The sequence below is a fragment of the Heloderma suspectum genome, chromosome 2 (genome assembly GCF_057233095.1).
Source record: "Heloderma suspectum isolate Gila_16-S chromosome 2, 16-S_ref, whole genome shotgun sequence".
Classification (NCBI taxonomy): domain Eukaryota; kingdom Metazoa; phylum Chordata; class Lepidosauria; order Squamata; family Helodermatidae; genus Heloderma; species Heloderma suspectum.
In genome coordinates this window covers 353,783,604-353,804,437 of record NC_139459.1, presented here as the reverse complement: position 1 = coordinate 353,804,437, position 20,834 = coordinate 353,783,604, and the positions used below count along the sequence as shown (strand labels likewise).

Here is a 20,834-nt window from a genome sequence, read left to right as displayed (position 1 = left end):
GGGTGTTGCTCCGTCCCTCCCCCCGGAATCCTCGCCGGCTCCCCCCTGTCCGGCCGGCTCTGCTCCACGGGGATTCTGTGGAGCCGCTGGCCAGCTCCGCAAGCAGCTGGACATCCGGCTGCTGGCTAGCAGGGATGCAAATGGTGGCGGCCGTAGCCGCGCCGTTTGCATTCCTGTAGTCAGCTGTGATAGGCTACGTAAAGACTTACATAGCCTATCACGTCTGGCTTAAAAAATACACACAAAAACGCACATACGCAAATGGTGGCGGCTACAGCCGCCGCCATTTGCGTTCCTTATTTTTGGCCGTCTTAGTCTACGTAAATATTTACGTAGACTAAGACGGTGAAAATAAAGGGGAATGCAAATACGTTACGCTATTTGCATTCCCCTTATTTTCGCCGTCTTAGTCTACGTAAATATTTACGTAGACTAAGATGGCCAAAAGTAAGGAACGCAAATGGCAGCAGCTGTAGCCGCTGCCATTTGTGTATGCGTTTTGTTTTTTTTTTAAACCAGACGCGATAGGCTACATAAGTCTTTACGTAGCATATCACATTTTGTAAAAAAAACCCAACAAAACAAAGCGACAAGATTGCAAATGGCGGCGGCACCACCGAAGCCACCGCTGGAGCTGCCGCCACCCGGAAGATCTGCCCCAGGTAAGTCTCGACCCGGGGGGGATCCGCGGGGCGGTGGGGGGTGGCAGGCCATTCCGCCACAGATTTCGGGGGGCCAAATGCACTGGCATTCGGCCTCACCGAGATCCGTGGCAGAATTCTCTGCCATCCCTAATTTGAAGAGCTAATTCAGCTAATGAACATAGTAATTCAGTGGGAGGGTCCCAAATATCCTCTCTTCTATCTAAAGTACATCTTATAACTTCTATAGCCTCCTGCTGTGGAATATTGGTGCCCGAGTGCCAACCAGACATCTTGCAAATCCTTGGGTATAGTACTTAGGATATTCAAAAAAATGGGTAGCACCTTTGATGTAGGATTCTATATTGTTAACAAAGGGTTTTGTTTTTTTTAAGTCAACATACTCAGATAATGGTTCTAATGAACCACAACCTGCAATAATGGGTCTCCCTGGTATTGGAAAAGTATGTTTGTGTATTTTGGGGAGAAGATAAAACCTCGGTGTCCCATCCTGGGATTCTAACAAAAAAAACATGAGTGGATTGATTAATAAATCTTTCTAAGAGTGCCTTATCTACTATTCTAACTATATCCTTATTTACTTGTAAATCGGGGTTATTTCGAGATTGTTGATAATGAGTGGTGTTATCTAGCTGCCTGTCTATGTGCTTCATTACAATAATCCGTAAATTCCATTATGACTAGGGCACCTCCTTTATCTGCTAGTTTGAATACCATGTCCTGGTAGTGTTTAAGAGCCAGCAGATAAAGGATTTATTATTAATAAATCCACTCAATATATATACAGAAACATATTTCCATCCGGTGTGTGGTTGGGATTCAGTAAGCCAGCCTTTCTTTCTGTCCCTGTCCTTCTCTCTCTCTCTCTCTCTCTCTCTCACGCACACACACACACACACACTGCACATGTACAACCAAACTCAGCCACCCCATTCACACAGAATACCCATGCCGTAAAGCCAATTTAGATCTGACACCTGAACAGGCACAGATGATGGGAGTCAGAGGGATCTCTTCCTACCCTGCCCTGCTTCCCTGAACCCTCTGCTGCCTTCTGTGAAATGGGAGACTTCTGATGGTCATGCCCACTGTAGTAGCCATTTTATGAATGGGCACAGCCTGTCATGGAAGCCATTTTGTGACAGCACCCAAATGAATTTGCAACATCTCTAATAAGCCTTGTAAAAAAGATAGGGGGACACTGGCCTAACAAACTTCACAGCAAGGCTCTAAGAGTTCCTTAAAACCATTCTTAATGTTTTCTATTCATAGTCACGATGTTATAGCAGGATAAATGAATGGGTTACGAATCACATCCTTTAAGTATTACATACAGTAGCTTACAAAATGATAGGCGTTAAGGTTGCAATCCTATGCCCACTTACAACGGGTTAAGCACCATTAAACTCTGTGAGCCATACTTTGCATTAGACATGTATAGAATTGCATGGGAAGAGATAGTAAAGGGCATGAAAAGAAAAGAGTGATATTTCCCACCTCATTAAACCACTTGGGCCACACAATGGCATTCTGATCAATGGTGAACTTGATCTCTGAGGAGGCCTGTCTCTCTAGACTCCCAACTTCCACTCTAGCAGTGGACCTGTTGGGAAACACCACCCATTTCACAATGTAGAAGTCAGATGCAAGTTCCCCATTCTCATCCAAATAAGCTCCATCCATGGAAGTATTGTAAAGATGGCTTTTTCTTAGGAAAGGGTGAAGCTAGAATGACATGGAAAAAACACACATTTGGGAAAGAGGAACTTCTGTTGTACATCTTGGCTCTCCATGTTTGGACCTCTAATCTGCCGCATGTTTTCCAGGCTTATGAGCCCTGTTGTGCCTCAATATGGTATGTTAGCCCATCTGCAGAATTCCCATTTGCCTGGAGAGTTCTGTTCATGTTCAAGCAAGTATGCTTACGTGGTCCTTCCAGGCCTTACAGCTCAAGGAGAATGGGGCAGTTCTTTTAAGTCTCTAAGTCCAACCTGGTTGTCATCACTCTATGACAAATATACAGCTTCCTTTGCCTCCATATCCAGATCACCATCATCCCATTGTACAAAACAGAGAACCACTGGGAGATCATCTGATACCTGTGCTTGCCCCCGGTGTGAAAGCATTCTTCCCTGCAGAGCCTGAAAGAAGTAGAGGCTGCCTGGCTCCTCTGGCTGAGCCCACTGCCTTGAGGCACATCTTTTAAGGAAATAATGACATCACATTCCTCAATGCAAATGCCAACCCTCTACTGTTCAATTAGAGAAGGGCCTTTGTAGAGGAGGGGGTCTTTAGTCAGATGTGGATGTCACCCATAAGGGCATTGCTGTTTGGGACACAGGCTGAGCCAAGCCAGCCAATCTTTAAGCTAAAAAAGAGGCAGGAAAAGGAGCTGCAGGAGTGAAAGGGGTGGGTGGGCATCATGTGCTTGTGCTGGCTTGCTGACATGCTGTCAGTGTTTCTGTTTACTTTGAGGATCTAGCTCTGCTCAGCACAATCCTGGTATATGAAGTGTTTTAAATAGGGTGGAGAGAGGTGGAGTATATAATGCAGTCTTATTATTGCAGTTGTTGTTGTTATTATTGCCTACAAATTGCTTTCGTTCTGTTCCTATATACTCTGGAGAAATACGGCAGGGGGTGTTAGGGATGCTGGAGAAATTTGAGCTGGACCGAAATGAGTTTGGATTTCTATGAACCTGACCTGCAGAATCCCCTGTGGACCAGGCTCCTCAGGCCATGCGCAGGCCATGGACTGTCAGATCTTTCTCTTAACATTCCTGTAATCTAAGCAAATTTATTTGTAGGAAAATGCACAGGTTTCTGCTCAGAAATATGCCATCCCAGAAAATATATGGGGGGGGGGGGACTTCAATAGAATGGCAATATGGTAAATGTTACGTACAAACGTATTGTAAATTATGTAAATTGTTGTGAACCCTCTTACAGGAATATTGGCTTTTTTGCCACCTAGTGGGGAAAAAAATCAAATCCTTCTGTGAATGGACACTGGAATGAATGACACTGCACAATCCATGAAAGACACACGGGAAGGATTTAGGGAGCCGGAGAGCTGCTCCGCCAACTTGAGTGGACATTACTGGCTCTGGAGGATTGCACGGGGCCCCGAGCAGCCTGGATTACCCCTGATCGGACCCCCCCCCCCAGACCAGACAGTGGAGGGTTCATACATCACTCCATTGGATACAGCCATAAAGCCCTAAGCCATTCCCAACAGGGCAGCCTCTGCATGAATGCTGAAGTGAGTCAACACAATGATCTTAAGAGATGCCAACACCACATCTGACACCACCCTGGCTAGCCCAGGTTGGCAAATCGTTGAGTAGCAGGATGTGTGGTACAGCCAGGGAATCCCTGTTTGCTCCTGGACACCTTTTCAAAGTAACAACTGAAAAATGGAAGGATTTCATACTGAGGCACCTGATAGACCACAGTATGTCCACTGCCACATCCCTGCAACAAGCTGGGTTCAGATCCCCACTGTGGTTTTCCTGTGTAGCTCACTAACTTAACCTAAAGTACAGGACTGTTGTGAGGGGAAAAAATGGGTTTAAGTTCCTTGGAAGGAAATGTCTGTGAAGGAAAAGTAATACCTGCCATGAATGTACCCTTTGAAGTTCCTGCTTCTCTCCACCCATCATCCTCATCTTCTTCAGTCGAGATGAGTATGCAGCATGTAAGGTCCATGCCACAGCCTGGATGGAAGTGTAAATACTGTAGGAGTCTTGAGACAGGATCTTTTCAATCACATCCTGGGGCAATTTCTCCCAGTTCTCTTTTTCTCTACACCTTTTCCAGGCTTTCACAGACAAAACATTCCTTGAATATAAACAATGAAACACGGTCTCCCCAAACTGCTTGATAGCCAAGAACAATAAGTCAAAATTGCCATATTGTGTCCTTCTGTTTTGCTTAATCAAGAAGGACAAGGAGACATGGGTGTTCTGGAGATCAACCATTTTGTACAATAAGCTTATGTGGAGGTCCTGCAGTACTGTTGCAATCAAAACTTTCCCCACAGTTGACTTTGCGATCTGTTTAGCTCCATTAATTATAACTCCTAGAGTTATTATGATTTGCAAGTCCCCTGGAAAAGCAAGCACATTGACCCGGGTGTCCATAAAATATGAAATTATGTTGAAACTCATCGTTCTGTCATACAACACTGGGATGCTTGCTGAGAAGGCAACACAAATTCCATTTTTTAGGAGCACAGGTGGAAAGCTGCTCATGAACCTTTCTCCATTGTCATTGTCAGGTGCCACAAGGCCAATCCAAGTCCATCTGAAATGCAGGAGCAATTGGACAATCCCCAGGTATGGAGGTTCTGGTTTGGGAACCATCCGGTAAAAGAAAGGGTACTTGTGTCTATCCTTGGGAACTTGACTGACAAACCCATAACTGACCTAAGAAAGAGAGAAAGAGATGGGTGTTTCCCAACATTAATATGCATTTTCACACTTCAGTCTATGCGAGTAAAGCACAATTTCTTGGAAAAGACACACACTGCAAGGGGAGGGAAACGGGCAGGAGCCAGGGAGAAGCTGTCACTACACCCCAAGGATGTGAAATGCTTTCTTGTGGAGAGGTGGCAATGCCTCTGAGCAGCATCACCACCCCCATGAGAAGGAAAGGAACAAAAAATGAAGTGACTGGGAAAGCCATCTAAAGAGTCGACCCAGTCCTGCAATGATACCGGGTGGGGAAAGAACTGGCATTGATATGGAATTCTCCAGCTCTGTGATAGAGCCCTTAGGGTGCTTCCAGATGATGACTTTTATAGGAGGCACAAAAGGGAGGTCTTAATTTTGTCACCCTCCCATTTTTCCACAACTCCTCTCCTTGTTTGTTGTTTTCATACTATACAAACATTTGCTAAGTAAAACAAAAAAGAACCCCAGATGTCTGAATTGTGGCAGCATGACTTCAGAGTGTTAGAGTTAGGAGCCCTCCATCTGGAAGCACTCCTAGTCAAGATTCAACTCATTATCAAACACTGAAGCCTCACTGCACCCACTGTACCCTTTCAAACTCCCCTGTGCAGAGATGACAGGGGGACAAGAGAAATAAGGAAAGTAAAACCTCAGTCAAACCATAGTTAATTCTTTTCAAAGGACTGCCTGTCCAGAGCCTTACTTAGTGATGCCTTCCCAATGCCATATTCTGAACTTCTCTGGAAAAGCTGAAGCAGACTCAGCCTACATCCCTCACCCCTGTTCATATACCTGAGGGATCTTGTAGATGTCCAGCATGGTGGAAATCTTGGTGGAGAGTTCAGAGTCAGCCCCTTCAAGGACTGCCAGGAGGTTATTCTGTCTTCCGCAGCTGAAGTTTGGAACACTTTGCCCGCCAACAGACAGCAGGTCTACCATGGCCTCGTAAGTCATTCTTGCATGGAAATAGTTCTCATACACATTGTAGCCAAGGGTGATATTGGGCAAGAGTCTTGGATTCCGGTTGATTTCATGAATGGCAAACAAGAAGGGAAGGATGGACCAGTACCTCATACGTTCTATACTGCAACAGAAATAGATATCATCAGATATCACCCTTTATTTGATGAGAACATTTCACATTTTTTACAAGATTTAGGCAACAGAACTCTCTACATTTTATTCTTGGAACTTGATTCCCATGGACACCAATGGGAATTTGCCTCCCAGTGCAACAGGCTGTATCCAGAGGTGGCAGTAGGTGGGGGTGGGAGGCAGATTTTTGTAGGGATGTACGAAAGTCCCTTACCTGAACCTGAAACTTGATTCGTGTGTGGGGGGGAGGTGCTCCATCCCTCTCCCCTGAAATTCTGGCTGGGGGGGAGGCGCCCCGTCCCTCCCCCCTGAAACTCTGGCTGGGGCGGAGGCGCCCTGTCCCTCCCGCCACAAATCCTGGCCGGCCGGGACGCAAATGGCGGCGGCTGTAGCCGCCGCCATTTGCGTCCCTGCAGTCAACCGTGATAGGCTACATAAATGTTTACATAGCCTATCACGGCTAAGTGAAAGAAAAACAAACAAACTGCGTGTATGTAAAAGGCGGCGCCCATGGGCGCCGCCATTTGCGTTCCTTATTTTGGCACGTGTAGTCTACGTAAACATTTACGCAGACTAGGGCGAAAATAAGGGGAACGCTATTTGCGTTCCCCTTATTTTCGCCGTAGTCTACGTAAATGTTTACGTAGACTACATGTGCCAAAATAAGGAACGTAAATGGCAGCACCCATGGGTGCCGCCATTTGCGTCCGTGCGGTTTTTTGTTTTTGTTTTTCACTCAGCCGTGATAGGCTACGTAAACATTTACGTAGCCTATCACGGTGTTTTTTAAAAATCTAGCCATGATAGGCTACGGAAATCTTTACGTAGCCTGTCACTTTTTTTTTTTAAACTTGGAAATGGCGGTGGCGGCAGCCGGTCGGAAGACCGGCCGCCGCAGCCGCCACCGCCGAACCACCGCCGAATCGCCGCCGGAGCCACCGCCGCCAGGGACATTCGCACAAAGTAAGTCCCGTCCCAGGGCGGGGGCGGGGGGGGCAGACTGTTTTGCCACCAACTTCGGAGGGCCGAATGCGTTGGCATTTGGCCTCCCTGAGATTCATGGCGAAATTCTCTGACATCCCTAGATTTTTGTGAGGACCAGAGATGGAAAGGTTTTGTTGTTGTTCAGTTGTTAAGTCATGTCTGATTCTTCATAACCCCATGGACCATAGCACACCAGGCCTTCCTGTCCTCCACTCTCTTCCAGAGTGTGCTCAAGTTCATATTCATTGCATTGGTGATGCTATCTAGCCATCTCATCCTCTGCCGTCCCCTTCTCCTTTTGCCTTCAATCTTTCCCAGCATCAGGGTCTTTTCCAAAGAGTTTTCTCTTCGCATTAGGTGGCCAAAATATTTGAGCTTCAGCTTCAGGATATGTCCTTCCAATGAGCAGTGAGCCTTGATTTCCTTTAGGATGGACTGATTTGACCTCCTTGCAGTCCAGAGGACTCGTAAGAGTCTTCTCCAGCACCACAGTTCAAAACCATCAATTCTTCGGTGCTCAGCCTTCCTTATAGTCCAGCTCTCACAGCCATACATTACTACTGGGAAAACAGTAGCTTTCATTATATGAACCTTTATCGGCAAGGTGATGTCTCTGCTTCTGACTATGCTGTATATGTTTGCCATCACTTTCCTCCCAAGGACCAAGCATCTTTTAATTTCATGGCTACACTCACTGTCTTTGGTGATCTTGGAGCCCAAGAAAATAAAATCTGTCATTACTTTCATTTCTTCCCCTTCCATATGGCAGGAAGTGATGGGCCAGATGCCATGATCTTCTTTTTTTAATGTGGAGTTTCAAACCAGCTTTTGCACTCTCCTCTTTCACCCTCAACAAGATCCTCTTCGCTTTCTGCCATTAGGGTGGTGTCATCTGCGTATCCCCTTCATGGATCACTGCCTTGTTGTGGCAAAGGGGCTTGTGTAACTCAGTGAAGAGATAAGCTATGCCATGCAGGGCCACCCAAGATGGACAGGTCATGGCAGATAGTTCTGACAAAATGTGGTCCACTGGAGAAGGAAATGGCAACCCACTCCAGTATTCTTGCTAAGAAAACCCCATGGAACTTATCACAAGGCTAAAAGAGATGACGTTGGAAGATGAGCCCCTCAGGTCAGAAGGTGTCCAATATAGTACTGGGGAAGAGCAGAGGGTACTTCCAAGTAGCACCAGAAAGAGTGAAGCGGCTGGACCAAAGCCGAAAGGACACTCAGCTGTGAATGTGTCTGGTGGGGAAAAGAAAATCCGATGCTGTAAAGAACAATATTGTCTAAGAACATGGAATGTCAGAACAATGAATCAAGGTAAGCTGGAGTTGGTCAAACATGAGATGGCAAGCCTGAACACTGACATCTTGGGAATCAGCGAACTAAAATAGACAGTCATGGGCGAATTTAATTCAGGTGACCATCATATCTACTACTGTGGGCAAGAATCCCTGAGAAGAAATGGAGTAGCACTCATAGTCAACAAAAGGGTGGGAAAAGCAGTACTAGGGTACAATCTTAAAAATGATAGAATGAACTCAGTACGAATCCAAGGCAAACCATTCAACATCACAGTAATTCAAGTCTATGCCCAAACCACTGAGGCCAAAGAAGCTGAGGTTGATTGGTTCTATGAAGACCTACAACAACTTCTAGAACTAACACCAAAAAAAGATGCCCTTTTCATCATAGGGGATTGGAATGCTAAAGTAGGAAGTCAAGAAATCACCGGGATAACAGGCAGGCATGGCCTTGCTGTACAAAATGAAGCAGGACAAAAGCAAATAGAGTTTTGCCAAGAGAACACGCTGATCATAGCAAACACTCTTTTCCAACAGCACAAGAGGCGACTCTACACATGGACATCACTAGATGGTCAATATCGAAATCAGATTGATTATGTCCTTTGCAGCCAAAGATGGAGAAGCTCTATACAGTCAGTCAAAACAAGACCTGGAGCTGACTGTGGCTCAGATCATGAGCTGCTTCTTGCAAAATTTTGGCTGAAATTGAAGAACATAGGGAAAACCACTAAACCATTCAGGTATGACCTAAATCATATCCCTTATGAATATACCATGGAGGTGAGGAATAGATTTAAGGGATTAGACCGGATCGACAGAGTGCCTGAGGAACCATAGATGGAGGTCCGTAACATTGTTCAGGAGGCAGCACCTCAATCCATCCCAAAGAAAAAGAAATGCAAGAAAGCCAAGTGGCTGTCTGATGAGGCTTTACAAGTAGCTGACGAAAGAAGGGAAGCGAAAAGCAAGGGAGAAAGGGGAAGATATACCCAACTGAATGCAGAGTTCCAGAGAATAGCAAGGAGAGACAAGAAGGCCTTCTTAAATGAACAACGCAAAGAAATCGAGGAAAACAACAGAATGGGAAAGACTAGAGATCTCTGCAAGAAAAACGGAGATCTCAAGGGAATGTTTTGTACAAAGATGGGCATGATAAAGGACAAAGAAGGCAGGGACCTAACAGAAGCAGATGAGATTAAGAACTGGTGGAAAGAATACACAGAAGAACTATACAGGAAAGATCTGAATGTCCCTGATAGCCATGATAGTGTTGCAGAAACCAGAGTCAGAGAGACCACGGAGTGAAGGAAAAAGAGATTCTTTATTTAACGCGCGGGCTTAAGGCTGGAATCATTTCCAAAGAGCCAGAAGCCCTGATTTACATTAGCACATTGGTTTTATAGACATTGTGACACATATGAAACGGCTCCTCCTCCCCCTCCCGCATGGGGTTGCAATCCTCAACATTTCTTCTCTTAGCACTATTGTTTATAATACAAGAACTGGGTTATAGGGTAGCCATGATAAGGAGAGAACAGAAGAGAACAGCAGAGAACAAGATATACAATTGTATGACCTTTGACAAGATAAGGAATTCCTGTGTCTCGTCAGCTTACAACAATATATTTAAGGGAGAAAGAGCTCAGCAAGAACATGAAGCATGAGACTGCATGAGGCTACTTAGTCTGACCCCCGATATGGCTGCTACATTCCCCCCTTAAATGCATAATTTCATTACAATTATAGCATTTTTGATAACCATACAAAGCTTTTTGTGACATACATATTACTTAGCCTTTTGTTGGGCTATTAGAGCGTAGAGGGCAGTAGTTTTACTAGCTGAGACATAAAACAGATTGGTTAAACAGCGCATAAGACAAGGAACGCAGAGACATAACAGTATCTTTATGAACAACACTGGTAGAATTAGGATGAACAATGCTTTCAAGCTAGCTAAGATCTGGAAGCCAAGGGGTTAACTAATTTAGCTAATTGTTTTATCTTATTGTTTTTTTAGCTACTATATTGTGCAGCTTGTTGATCTGTTCATCTACAGCATTGCCATTATCAGTTAAGTTAAAACAACAGAGCTTTTGGTGGGTCTCACAACTTAAATGAAGAAGAAGGAAGAGGTAATCTATACCAGCTCTATTTTCTAGAACTGCACCTCTTAGATCACGCAACTCTTTATTTAACAATGACAATGCTCGTGAGGTGGCATTTATGCTTTTGGCTAAGCTGCAAGCTAACCGGTTGATCTCCAGACTATTAGCCAAGGCTAAACCTGGAACCCCAACTAGTGACATTGCTAAGGCCAATTTTTCTGAGTCAGAATATAACTGCACATGACTATTACAATTTTTAGTTAGTTGGAGTGCTCGAGGCTGCCGTTGATGGATTTTCTTGGGCTACAGGGGAAGAATTGGCACCAGTTCAATTGGCGGCTGAGGCAACATGGGTGGTTATTAGACAAGTTGGCAGGAATGAATGACCAAGTGCGGGAACTACATGTTTAAAACTATGAGGCAAAAGTATGTGGGCATCATTAAAAGATATGTTTTGAATTTTATTACAGTGGAAGGGGGCCAGGGATAGCTTTATATTTTCTGGAAACTTTTTTGACAATTAAGCATTCGTGCACACGTAGCATTTGTTTCAGCAACGATGGGGGTGCATAGAGTGAACTTTGTAGGGGGTAGGATCTTTGCAACCATGCCCCAATTAGCATTTTGGGAATAAGTTAAACTTACACCATAAACTCTCAACATGGTATCTTTTTGAATTTTCCCAGGATGTCTACAGACAGGTATTAGGCAAGAGCTAATAAGCCTGTTTGCAGGTATACCTCTTGGCAAACAAAAATGTTTTACTTTCGTGATGTTAGCCAGGTGAAGCCAGTAATGATCTGCAAATCACTGGGACAAACTTTTCCTTTCAGGGGCTGGCCCCCCTTTTTGCACTTTATTAAGGAAACACAATGCAACACTACTAACACTACAACACGCATGTTTGATCTTCTTTGGGATCTGACCGTACGCCGGGCAGCTATTCACCTGGCAAGCTGCAGTAGGGTTTAGTCCCCTTCTTCAATTCTCCAGTTGCAGGTCTGACCGTACGCAGGGGGACAGTCTCCCGGTGTGTCCACAGTAAGGTCTAGCCTGAGTCTTCTTACTGCTTTTTAAGAATGATTTTTAAAGGATTTTCAGGATTTCTGTTTATAGTCTACTCTCCCCCTCTCACTTTCTTGACTCATGTCCAGTGTATCCAGGGTTTAACTCCAGCTGCTTTCATAGCTGTGGGGGTGGAAAGTATGACAGTTTTCAGTCCTTTCTATCTGGGAGTCAAAGGGTTATTTTTCCCTTTTTAACTCATACTTTAACTCTTGGTTGGAAAGGATTAGCTTCTGTGATGGGAATGGCTTATTTTTTTAAGACGCTGGGCTTGAAGAACTTTGCTCAGTGTTTGAACTTCTTGTTTAAGGCTAACGTTTGCTTGCTTTTGATGCTGCTCCAGTGTCAATTATGAAGTTAATGTTACGGCCCCTCACAGTCAATGTCACGGCCCCTCTCAAGCTGTCTCCTTCTTCGCCCATTCTGGCCCCTTTGGTTTTTTCCTTTGTGTATTTGATTTATTTTATTTGGGCATTCATGCCACTAATGTCCATCTTGTCCACATTGGGCACACTGGTTCTTTTTTAAGAATCTTCTGCCTCTGCCGGGTCTTCTTCTTTTCTTCTTTTATCCATGTCTTCTTGGGCCTCTGGGTTGAGGGAGGTCTACTGGCGATAGGCATTTGAAAGACGCTCCAAGTATGCTCTGGGGCCTCGGTGGCACCTTGCAGCACTTTAGACACTTTGGTCATATTAACTGACTTCTTCATACCTGCCTTTACGGCTTTTAATAGCAGGGTTTGATACTGGGTGAGGCGCTCTAGCCCCACTTGTGTTTTGGGATTCCAGCAGGGGGGGGGGGTTACTTACAAGGAGACTTTATTGGGTAACTTACAGCACATAGGCGTACTTAATTGTTGGATCAGACAGCTTCTCTGAACTACGAGCTATTGGACTAAATGGGTTTTTATACCATACATGTTACCCATGAGGCAGCACAACACTAGCAAGCATTTTTAGCATAGGCTAGAAGTGTTTGGTTTTCAGGCACAGCTTCCTGTAAACAACTTCCCTTCCCAAAGTGCTTGATAACACTTTTATTTATTAGTATGGGAAGACAAATTTTTTCTCTTTCTTTTGCTTTCTTTTTCTTTGCTGATCTGCCTGTATTGCAGATCATGTTTCAAACTTTTTACATAAAACTTTCTGCTCCATGCACCAGCCTTGTCTCTTTATTTGTCTTTTTTAAGTTAAACTTACTTACTTAAACCTTTCTGCCTTACACTAGTCTCAATGACACACATTTGGGATAGGGTCTTTTTTTCTTCTAGTTACATTTTCTTTATCTTAAAGAACTATTACATTATTGTGGCTACTTTATCCCAGGTAATAAGCTCCAGGCACAATCAGCTGCTTTTAATTTACCCTGGGGGCAACTATGGCCACGCTTCTTTTCTACAAATGTTTTTTCCTTGCCTCTTGCTTTTTCTTTCTTCTTTTTTTTTCTCTCTATCTGTCTTCTACTTTCTCTATTCCTTTTCTTTTTTACTTGCTTTTGTCTTTTTTCTACTTGACTTTGTCTTTTTTCCTTGTCATCCATTGGGAACCACACTTAGTATCATTTGGAGTTGCAACTAACACTAATCTGCAAATATCACATATATTTTATGATATTTAAGAAATCATAAAATATACACAACAAACTTTTTCTGCAATTTAACACAATGAATGGAAAACACCTTTTGCATGGGGCATGATGGAGCAGATCCAGCAATCATACTGCTCTTCTGGCTGAAAGCTCAGGGCCCATTAAAATCAAGGGACGGGCATACCCACACACGCAAAGAGTTCTAGGTCACCATTTTTGCATCGGCAACTCTATGCTGCATGAGTTTTAGCAGAAGGAAATCTAAAAGTTATAGATCAAACTCAGCCTGCTGTACACTGAGCTGACTACAAACACAGACACACGGTCCACAGTGATGAGAACTTAAGTTTATCAAAAGCTTCACAGCACTGTCCATGGCAAGTCTTTGACAATTTAAAATTTTAGTTCATGTGCAGAGTGTCTCTAAAAAGCCCAGATGATGATGGAGGCAAACAGAGAAGGCTCTGGGCAATGAAGATGCGATGTTTTCAGCAAAGGCTCTCCACTTTTGCATCAGTTTAAAAAGGGAAAGTGTGGCCCTACAGCCCTTCTGACAGACAAGGGCCTTTAACTTTTTAGCAAGGCCTCTGTCTAAACAGAGCGGCACAGCTCAGCTCTCTAGCCGTGACGCTTTAACCTGGGCAACTCCTTTGTAAATTTTATTTTACTTCTGTCAGGTTTTCTCACAGACATTTTAAAAACTTACTCTTTTTTTTTTCTCTTTTTCTCTGGTACACGAAAGCACTGAAACACTGAGTGCCGAAACTCAGGACGCTGGGGGGTGATGGGCATCGCCTTATACTTGCATTTTTCAAGCAGCCATTAATCTTCAGGGAGGTGGTGGGGTGATTTGCAGGACTTCAAAGGCAAGCTTCTCAGTTTGTTTGTATTTGTAAATCCCAAGCTCAAAACAGGACACGATGAGGTACAGGGCCACCAAATTCTTGCTTTGGCACGGGCAACAAATAACTGGGGTTAGCTTTCTTCGCTGGGGTCTCAAACAGGAAAACAGTCTTAATTTAAAGTTGTAACATCACTGACAGCGTCAGCCAGCCAGCTACACAGATCTCATTGTTTTTTAAGACAGTTGCTCCAATATCTTCTTTTCTTCTCAATCAGGTTGGGTCTCCCAGCTTACACAGTTTATTGCAGCTTTCAGGAGCAGGGTAGTAGCGTGATTTTGGCTTGGCCAGGAACATGCTGTCTGGTTTCTCGGTCTCTTTAGCACACACACTTAGGCAGTGTAACACTGGATACTCAAATCAGTGAGATTTCTTCATTGCAGGGAATCCCACGGCAAAAGCTTAATGGTTAGCTCTTCAGAAATCATATAGCTGATGGTTAATAGCTACAGGCTCTATGCAATTCTAACACAGTTCAAAGCTAAACACGGTTACCTTGGCAGAGATCTTCAACATGGTCTCTCCGCTTCATTCTGCTTTGGGACAGTCTTATGGCACACTTTTCACTCGAAGAGGGGTCTAGCCTGTGCTCTGGGGGCTGATTCTTCACCTTTATTTTCTATTTTGCCTTTATCTTCTGGGTCTTCATTTTCAGTTTCCATTTCTTAGGGATTTTATCTCAATTAGGCGAGGTGATGATGTTGCACAACTCAGAACGTTGTGGGCAATTTTCCTGCCCCCCCTCTCTCGGCGTGCTAGGCTAACAGCTACTTCTTCGGCCTTACACTCTCACGCTCCCACGCTTTGTTAAAAGCCAGACTGTCCTGCAACATTTTTCTAATTAACAGCCTCAGATCTTGTTCTTTTTTTCCTCTCAGCTCGACCTTGAGCTTTTTGCTGTTTTCTCTTTCTATTCTGAATCTTTTTAAAAAAACCTTTTTCCTTCTTTGTTTGACATACATCTCAAGGGGGTGCAAGGTTTGCTTCCCCCACCACCCATAGCCTCCCTCCTAAATTGAAGACAGACACAATTAGGGAATGGGAATTGGTCAGTGAGTAAGGGGTCTCACTGGCCGACACAAGAGGATTTTTCACACCACGCACTTTGCTACTGGCCTGGGCACCCGGACGGTCAACGGTATGCTTCAGAAACCGCAGTAGCCACTCACACAATCATCAATCTCTCCACTACATCCATATGTCCCTGCCACCCACTTTTCCCACTTTTTACCAGAGCGGAAAACGGCTTCCCCAGCTTCCTCAGCTTCCTACTGAGTACTGGCGTGCTGGGTACTGGCGCCCACTCGGGGGTGTGATCAGGCCCCCCTTCTACTCGCAAGGAGTAGGTTCTTTTGTTTACGTATACCACCAACCCTGACCTTCTTCATAAGGCAGGGCCCTCTTTTTTTCTGCCCAGTGGCCTTTCTCCCTAAAGGCGGGGCCCTCTTTTTTCCATATACTTGCCTTTCTCCTGAAGGCTTCCAATGTGGGTTTCAACTCAATTGCAGCTGTGATACAGGCAGGGCTCAAGTTCCTTCCTCCGCTTCCCAAGGTTCTCTTGCCGCTCGCTGCCGTTTGGGCGATCCCGGTGCAGGCTTTCTCCCATTCACTCGACAAAAAGGTCGGTGGCGCCAAGAAAGGGAGGCATGCGCCGAGCTCGTCTTCCTGGTGCGGCGATCAAGAGCAGGCAACTGCCACCTGTCTGGCTCAGAGCCTGCCACATCCGAGTCACAGCACCATTTATGTTGCAGAACCCAGAGTCAGAGAGACCACGGAGTGAAGGAAAAAGAGATTCTTATTTAACGCGCGGGCTTAAGGCTGGAATCATTTCCAAAGAGCCAGAAGCCCCGATTTACATTAGCACATTGGTTTTATAGACATTGTGACACATATGAAACGGCTCCTCCTCCCCCTCCCGCATGGGGTTGCAATCCTCAACATTTCTTCTCTTAGCACTATTGTTTATAATACAAGAACTGGGTTATAGGGTAGCCATGATAAGGAGAGAACAGAAGAGAACAGCAGAGAACAAGATATACAATTCTATGACCTTTGACAAGATAAGGAATTCCTGTGTCTCGTCAGCTTACAACAATATATTTAAGGGAGAAAGAGCTCAGCAAGAACATGAAGCATGAGACTGCATGAGGCTACTTAGTCTGACCCCCGATATGGCTGCTACAATAGTGCGATCACTGAACTTGACCTGGACATCCTCGAGAATGAAGTCAAGTGGGCCTTAGAAAGCATTAGTAACAACAAAGCTAGCGGAGATGACAGTATTCCAGCTGAGCTATTTAAAATCCTAAAAGATGATGCTGTTAAAGTGCTGCATTCAATATGCCAACAAATTTGGAACACTCAACAGTGGTCGCAAGACTGGAAAAGGTCAGTTTACATTCCAATTCCAAAGAAGGGCAATGCCAAAGAGTGTTCAAACTACCGCACAATTGCGCTCATTTCACAGGCCAGCAAGTTGATGCTCTAAATCCTGCAATCTAGGTTTCAGCAGTATGCGAACTGAGAACTACCGGAAGTACAAGATGGGTTTCAATGAGGCAGAGGAACTAGAGATCAAATTGCCAACTTTTGCTGGATCATGGAGAAAGCAAGAGAATTCCAGAAAAATGTCTATTTCTCCTTCATTGACTACGCTAAAGCCTTTGATTGTGTGGATCTCAACAAACTCTGGCAAATTCTTAAAGTGATGGGAGTACCAGACCACCTTACCTGTCTCCTGAGAAATCTGTACGAGGGTCAAGAAGCAATAGTAAGAACCAGACATGGAACAACTGAGTGGTTCAAAATTGGGAAAGGAGTACGACAAGGCTGAATATTGTCATCCTGCTTATTTAACTTATATGCAGAGTACATCATGAGAAACGCTGAGTTGGATGAATCACAGGTTGGAATTAAGATTGCTGGGAGAATTATCAACAACCTCCAATATGCAGACGATATCAGTCCAATAGCAGAAAGCGAAGAGGATCTAAAGAGCCCCTTGTTGAGGGTGAAAGAGGAGAGTGCAAAAGCTGGTTTGAAACTCAACATCAAAAAAACGAAGATCATGGCATCTGGCCCCATCACTTCCTGGCATATAGAAGGGGAAGAAATGGAAGCTGTGATAGATTTTATTTTCTTGGGCTCCAAGATCACCGCAGACGGTGACTGTAGCCATGAGATTAAAAGACGCTTACTCCTTGGGAGGAAAGCTATGGCAAACCTAGACAGCATAGTAAAAAGCAGAGACATCACCTTGCCGACAAAGGTCCGTCTAATCAAAGCTATGGTTTTCCCAGTAGTAATGTATGGCTGTGAGAGCTGGAGAGCTGCGAGCGCCAACGTGTTCGGCCCCCCGAACAAGTTTCGGGGAGAAATCCTCCGCACCCCCCCGCACCCCGCACCCCCCCCCAGGATGGGACTTACCTTCGCCGAATGTCCCTCCCGGCGGCGGGTCCGGCCGGTGGTTCGGTGGGTGTTCGAGCAGGGCCGGAGCGGCAGCCGGTCTTTCGACCAGCTGCCGCCACCGCCATTGCAATAAAAGAAAAAAAAAACACCCCCGATAGGCTACGCGACGATTCACGTAGCCTATCTCGGCTAGATTTGCAAAGTCAGCCGTGATAGGCTATGTCAATCGTCACGTAGCCTATCACGGGTGACTTAAAAAAAAAAAAAGCGTGTACGGATAATGGCGGCCCCCATAGGGAGCTGCCATTCCCGTTCCTTATCTGGTCGCTGTAGTCTACGTAAAGATTTACGTAGACTACGGCGAAAATAACGGCAACGCTATTTGCGTTGCCCTTATTTTCGCCATAGTCTACGTAAACATTTACGTAGACTACAGCGACTAAATAAGGAACGCGAATGGCGGCTCCCTATGGGGGCCGCCATTGGCGTACGCGCTTTTTTTTTTTTTTAAGTCACCCATGATAGGCTACGTGACGATTGACTTAGCCTATCACGACTGACTTTGCAGATCTAGCTGTGATAGGCTATGTGAATCGTCACGTAGCCTATCAGGGGGCGTTGTTTTTTTTTTTTTAACTTTCGCATTCGCGGCCGGGCGAGGCGGGAAGCCTCCTCCCCGGCCTGAATTTCAGCCGGGGCGAGGCGGGAAGCCTCCCCCCCCGGCCTGAACTTCGCGGGGGGAGCAGTGAAGCACCTCCCCCCCACCGTGAATGTCCTTCGACGACAGGTAAGGGACTTTCGTCCACCCCTAGCGCCGAAGAATTGATGCTTTCGTACTGTGGTGCTGGAGAAGACTCTTATGAGTCCCCTGGACTGCAAGGAGGTCAAATCAGTCCATCCTAAAGGAAATCAACCCTGAGTGCTCATTGGAAGGACAGATAGTGAAGCTGAAGCTCAAATATTTTGGCCACCTAATGCGAAGAGAAAACTCTCTGGAAAAGATCCTGATGCTGGGAAGGACTGTAGGCAAAAGGAAAAGGGGACGGCAGAGGATGAGATGGCTAGATAGCATCACCGATGCACTGAATATGAACTTGAGCACGCTCCGGGAGAGAGCGCAGGACAGGAAGGCCTGGTGTGTTATGGTCCATGGGGTCACAAAGAGTCGGACACGACTGAACGACTGAACAACAACATCTGTGTATCTGAGGTTGTTGATAATTCTCCCGGCAATCTTAATTCTGACCTGTGATTCATCCAACCCGCCGTTTCTCATAATGTACTCTGCATATAAGTTAAATAAGCAGGGTGACAATATGCAGCCTTGTCATACTCCTTTCCCAATTTTGAACCAATTGGTTGTTCCATGTCTGGTTCTGACTGTTGCTTCTTGGTCCTCGTACAGTTTTCTCAGGAGATCGGTAAGGTGGTCTGGTACTCCCATCCCTTTCAGAATTTGCCACAGTTTGTTGTGATCCACATGATCAAAGGCTTTAGTGTAGTCAATGAAGCAGAAATAGATGCTTTCTGGAATTCTCTTGCTTTCTCCATGATCCAGCGAATGTTGGTGATTTGATCTCTAGTTCCTCTGCCTGTTTGAAACCCAGCTTGTACTTCCGGTAGTTCTTGGTTCACATACTGCTGAAGCCTAGCTTGTAGGATTTTGAGCATAACCTTGCTGGCATGTGAAAAGAGTGCAATTGTACGGTAGTTTGAACACTTTTTGGCGTTGCCCTTCTTTGGAATTGGAATGTAAACTGACCTTTTCCAGTCTTGTGGCCACTGTTGAGTGTCCCAAATGTGATGGCATATTGAGTGCAGCACTTTAACAGCATCATCTTTTAGGATTTTAAATAGCTCAGCTCGAATACTGTTATCACCACTAGCTTTGTTGTTACTAATGCTTCCTAAGGCCCACTTGACTTCACTCTAGGATGTCCAGGTCAAGGTCAGTGACCGTACTATCATGGCTCTTCTTAATCTCATCTGCTTCTGTTAGGTCCCTGCCTTCTTTGACCTTTATCAGGCCCATCTTTGCACAAAACATTCCCTTTATATCTCCGATTTTCTTGAAGAGATCTCTAGTCTTTCCCATTCTGTTGTTTTCCTTGATTTCTTTGCATTGTTCATTTAAGAAGACCTTCTTATCTCTCCTTGCTATTTTCTGGAAATCTGCATTCAGTTGCGTGTATCTTCCCCTTTCTCCTTTGTTTTTCTCTTCCTTTCTTTCCTCAGCTACTTGTCAAGCCCCATCAGACAGCCACTTGGCTTTCTTGCATTTCTTTTTCTTTGGGATGGATTGAGGTGCTGCCTCCTGAACAATGTTACAGACCTCCATCCATAGTTCCTCAGGCACTCTGTCTTTCAGGTCTAATCCCTTAAATCTATTCCTCACCTCCACTGTATATTCATAAGGGATATGATTTAGGTCATACCTGAATGGTTTAGTGGTTTTCCCTACATACTTCAATTTAAGCTGAAATTTTGCAATAAGAAGCTCATGATCTGAGCCACAGTCAGCTCCAGATCTTGTTTCAACTGACTGTACAGAGCTGCTCCATCTTTGGCTGCAAAGTACATAATCAATCTGATTTCGATATTGACCATCTGGTGATGTCCATGTGTAGAGCCGTCTCTTGTGCTGTTGGAAAAGAATGTTTGCTATGATCAGCGTGTTCTCTTGGCAAAACTCTATTAGCCTTTGTCCTGCTTCATTTTGTACACCAAGGCCATGCTTGCCTGTTATCCTGGTTTTTTCTTGACTTCCTGCTTTAGCATTCCAAGCCCCTATGTTGAAAAGGGCATCTTTTTTTGGTGTTAGTTCTAGAAGGTGTTGTAGGTCTTCATAGAACCGATCAACCTCAGCTTCTTCACCATCAGTGGTTGGGGCATAGGCTTGAATTACCATGATGTTGAATGGTTTACCTTGGATTTGTACTGAGATCATTCTATCTTTTTTGAGATGGTACCCCAGTACTGCTTTTCCCACCCTTTTACTGACTATGAGTGCTACTCCATTTCTTCTCAGGGATTCTTTCCCACAGTAGTAGATATAATGGTCACCTGGATTAAATTCACCCATGCCTGTCCATTTTAGTTTGCCGATTCCCAAGATGTCAATGTTCAATCTTGCCATCTCATGTTTGACAACCTCCAGCTTACCTTGATTCATTGATCTGACATTCCAGGTTCCTAAACAATATCGTTCTTTACAGCATCAGATTTTCTTTTCCCCACCAGACCCATCCACAGCTGAGTGTCCT

The 20,834-nt window shown here is 44.9% G+C and overlaps 1 protein-coding gene across 2 annotated transcripts in view; it reads right to left on the bottom strand.

Moving 5' to 3' along the window:
• Positions 1-20,834, bottom strand: part of LOC146355507 (vomeronasal type-2 receptor 26-like) — a 103,613-nt gene that overhangs the window by 8,729 nt on the left and 74,050 nt on the right. Inside the window, exons 1-3 of one of the 2 annotated variants that reach the window (XM_084840967.1) lie at positions 14,659-14,912; positions 5,908-6,199; positions 4,276-5,088 (exon numbers count right to left, since the gene is read on the bottom strand). In XM_084840967.1, coding sequence (XP_084697093.1) covers positions 4,276-5,088; positions 5,908-6,189 — 1,095 coding nt within the window. In that variant the 5' untranslated portion in view covers positions 6,190-6,199; positions 14,659-14,912. Of the gene's footprint in view, positions 1-4,275; positions 5,089-5,907; positions 6,200-14,658; positions 14,913-20,834 lie in introns of those variants that run through there. The other variant, XM_084840966.1, reaches the window with a different exon arrangement.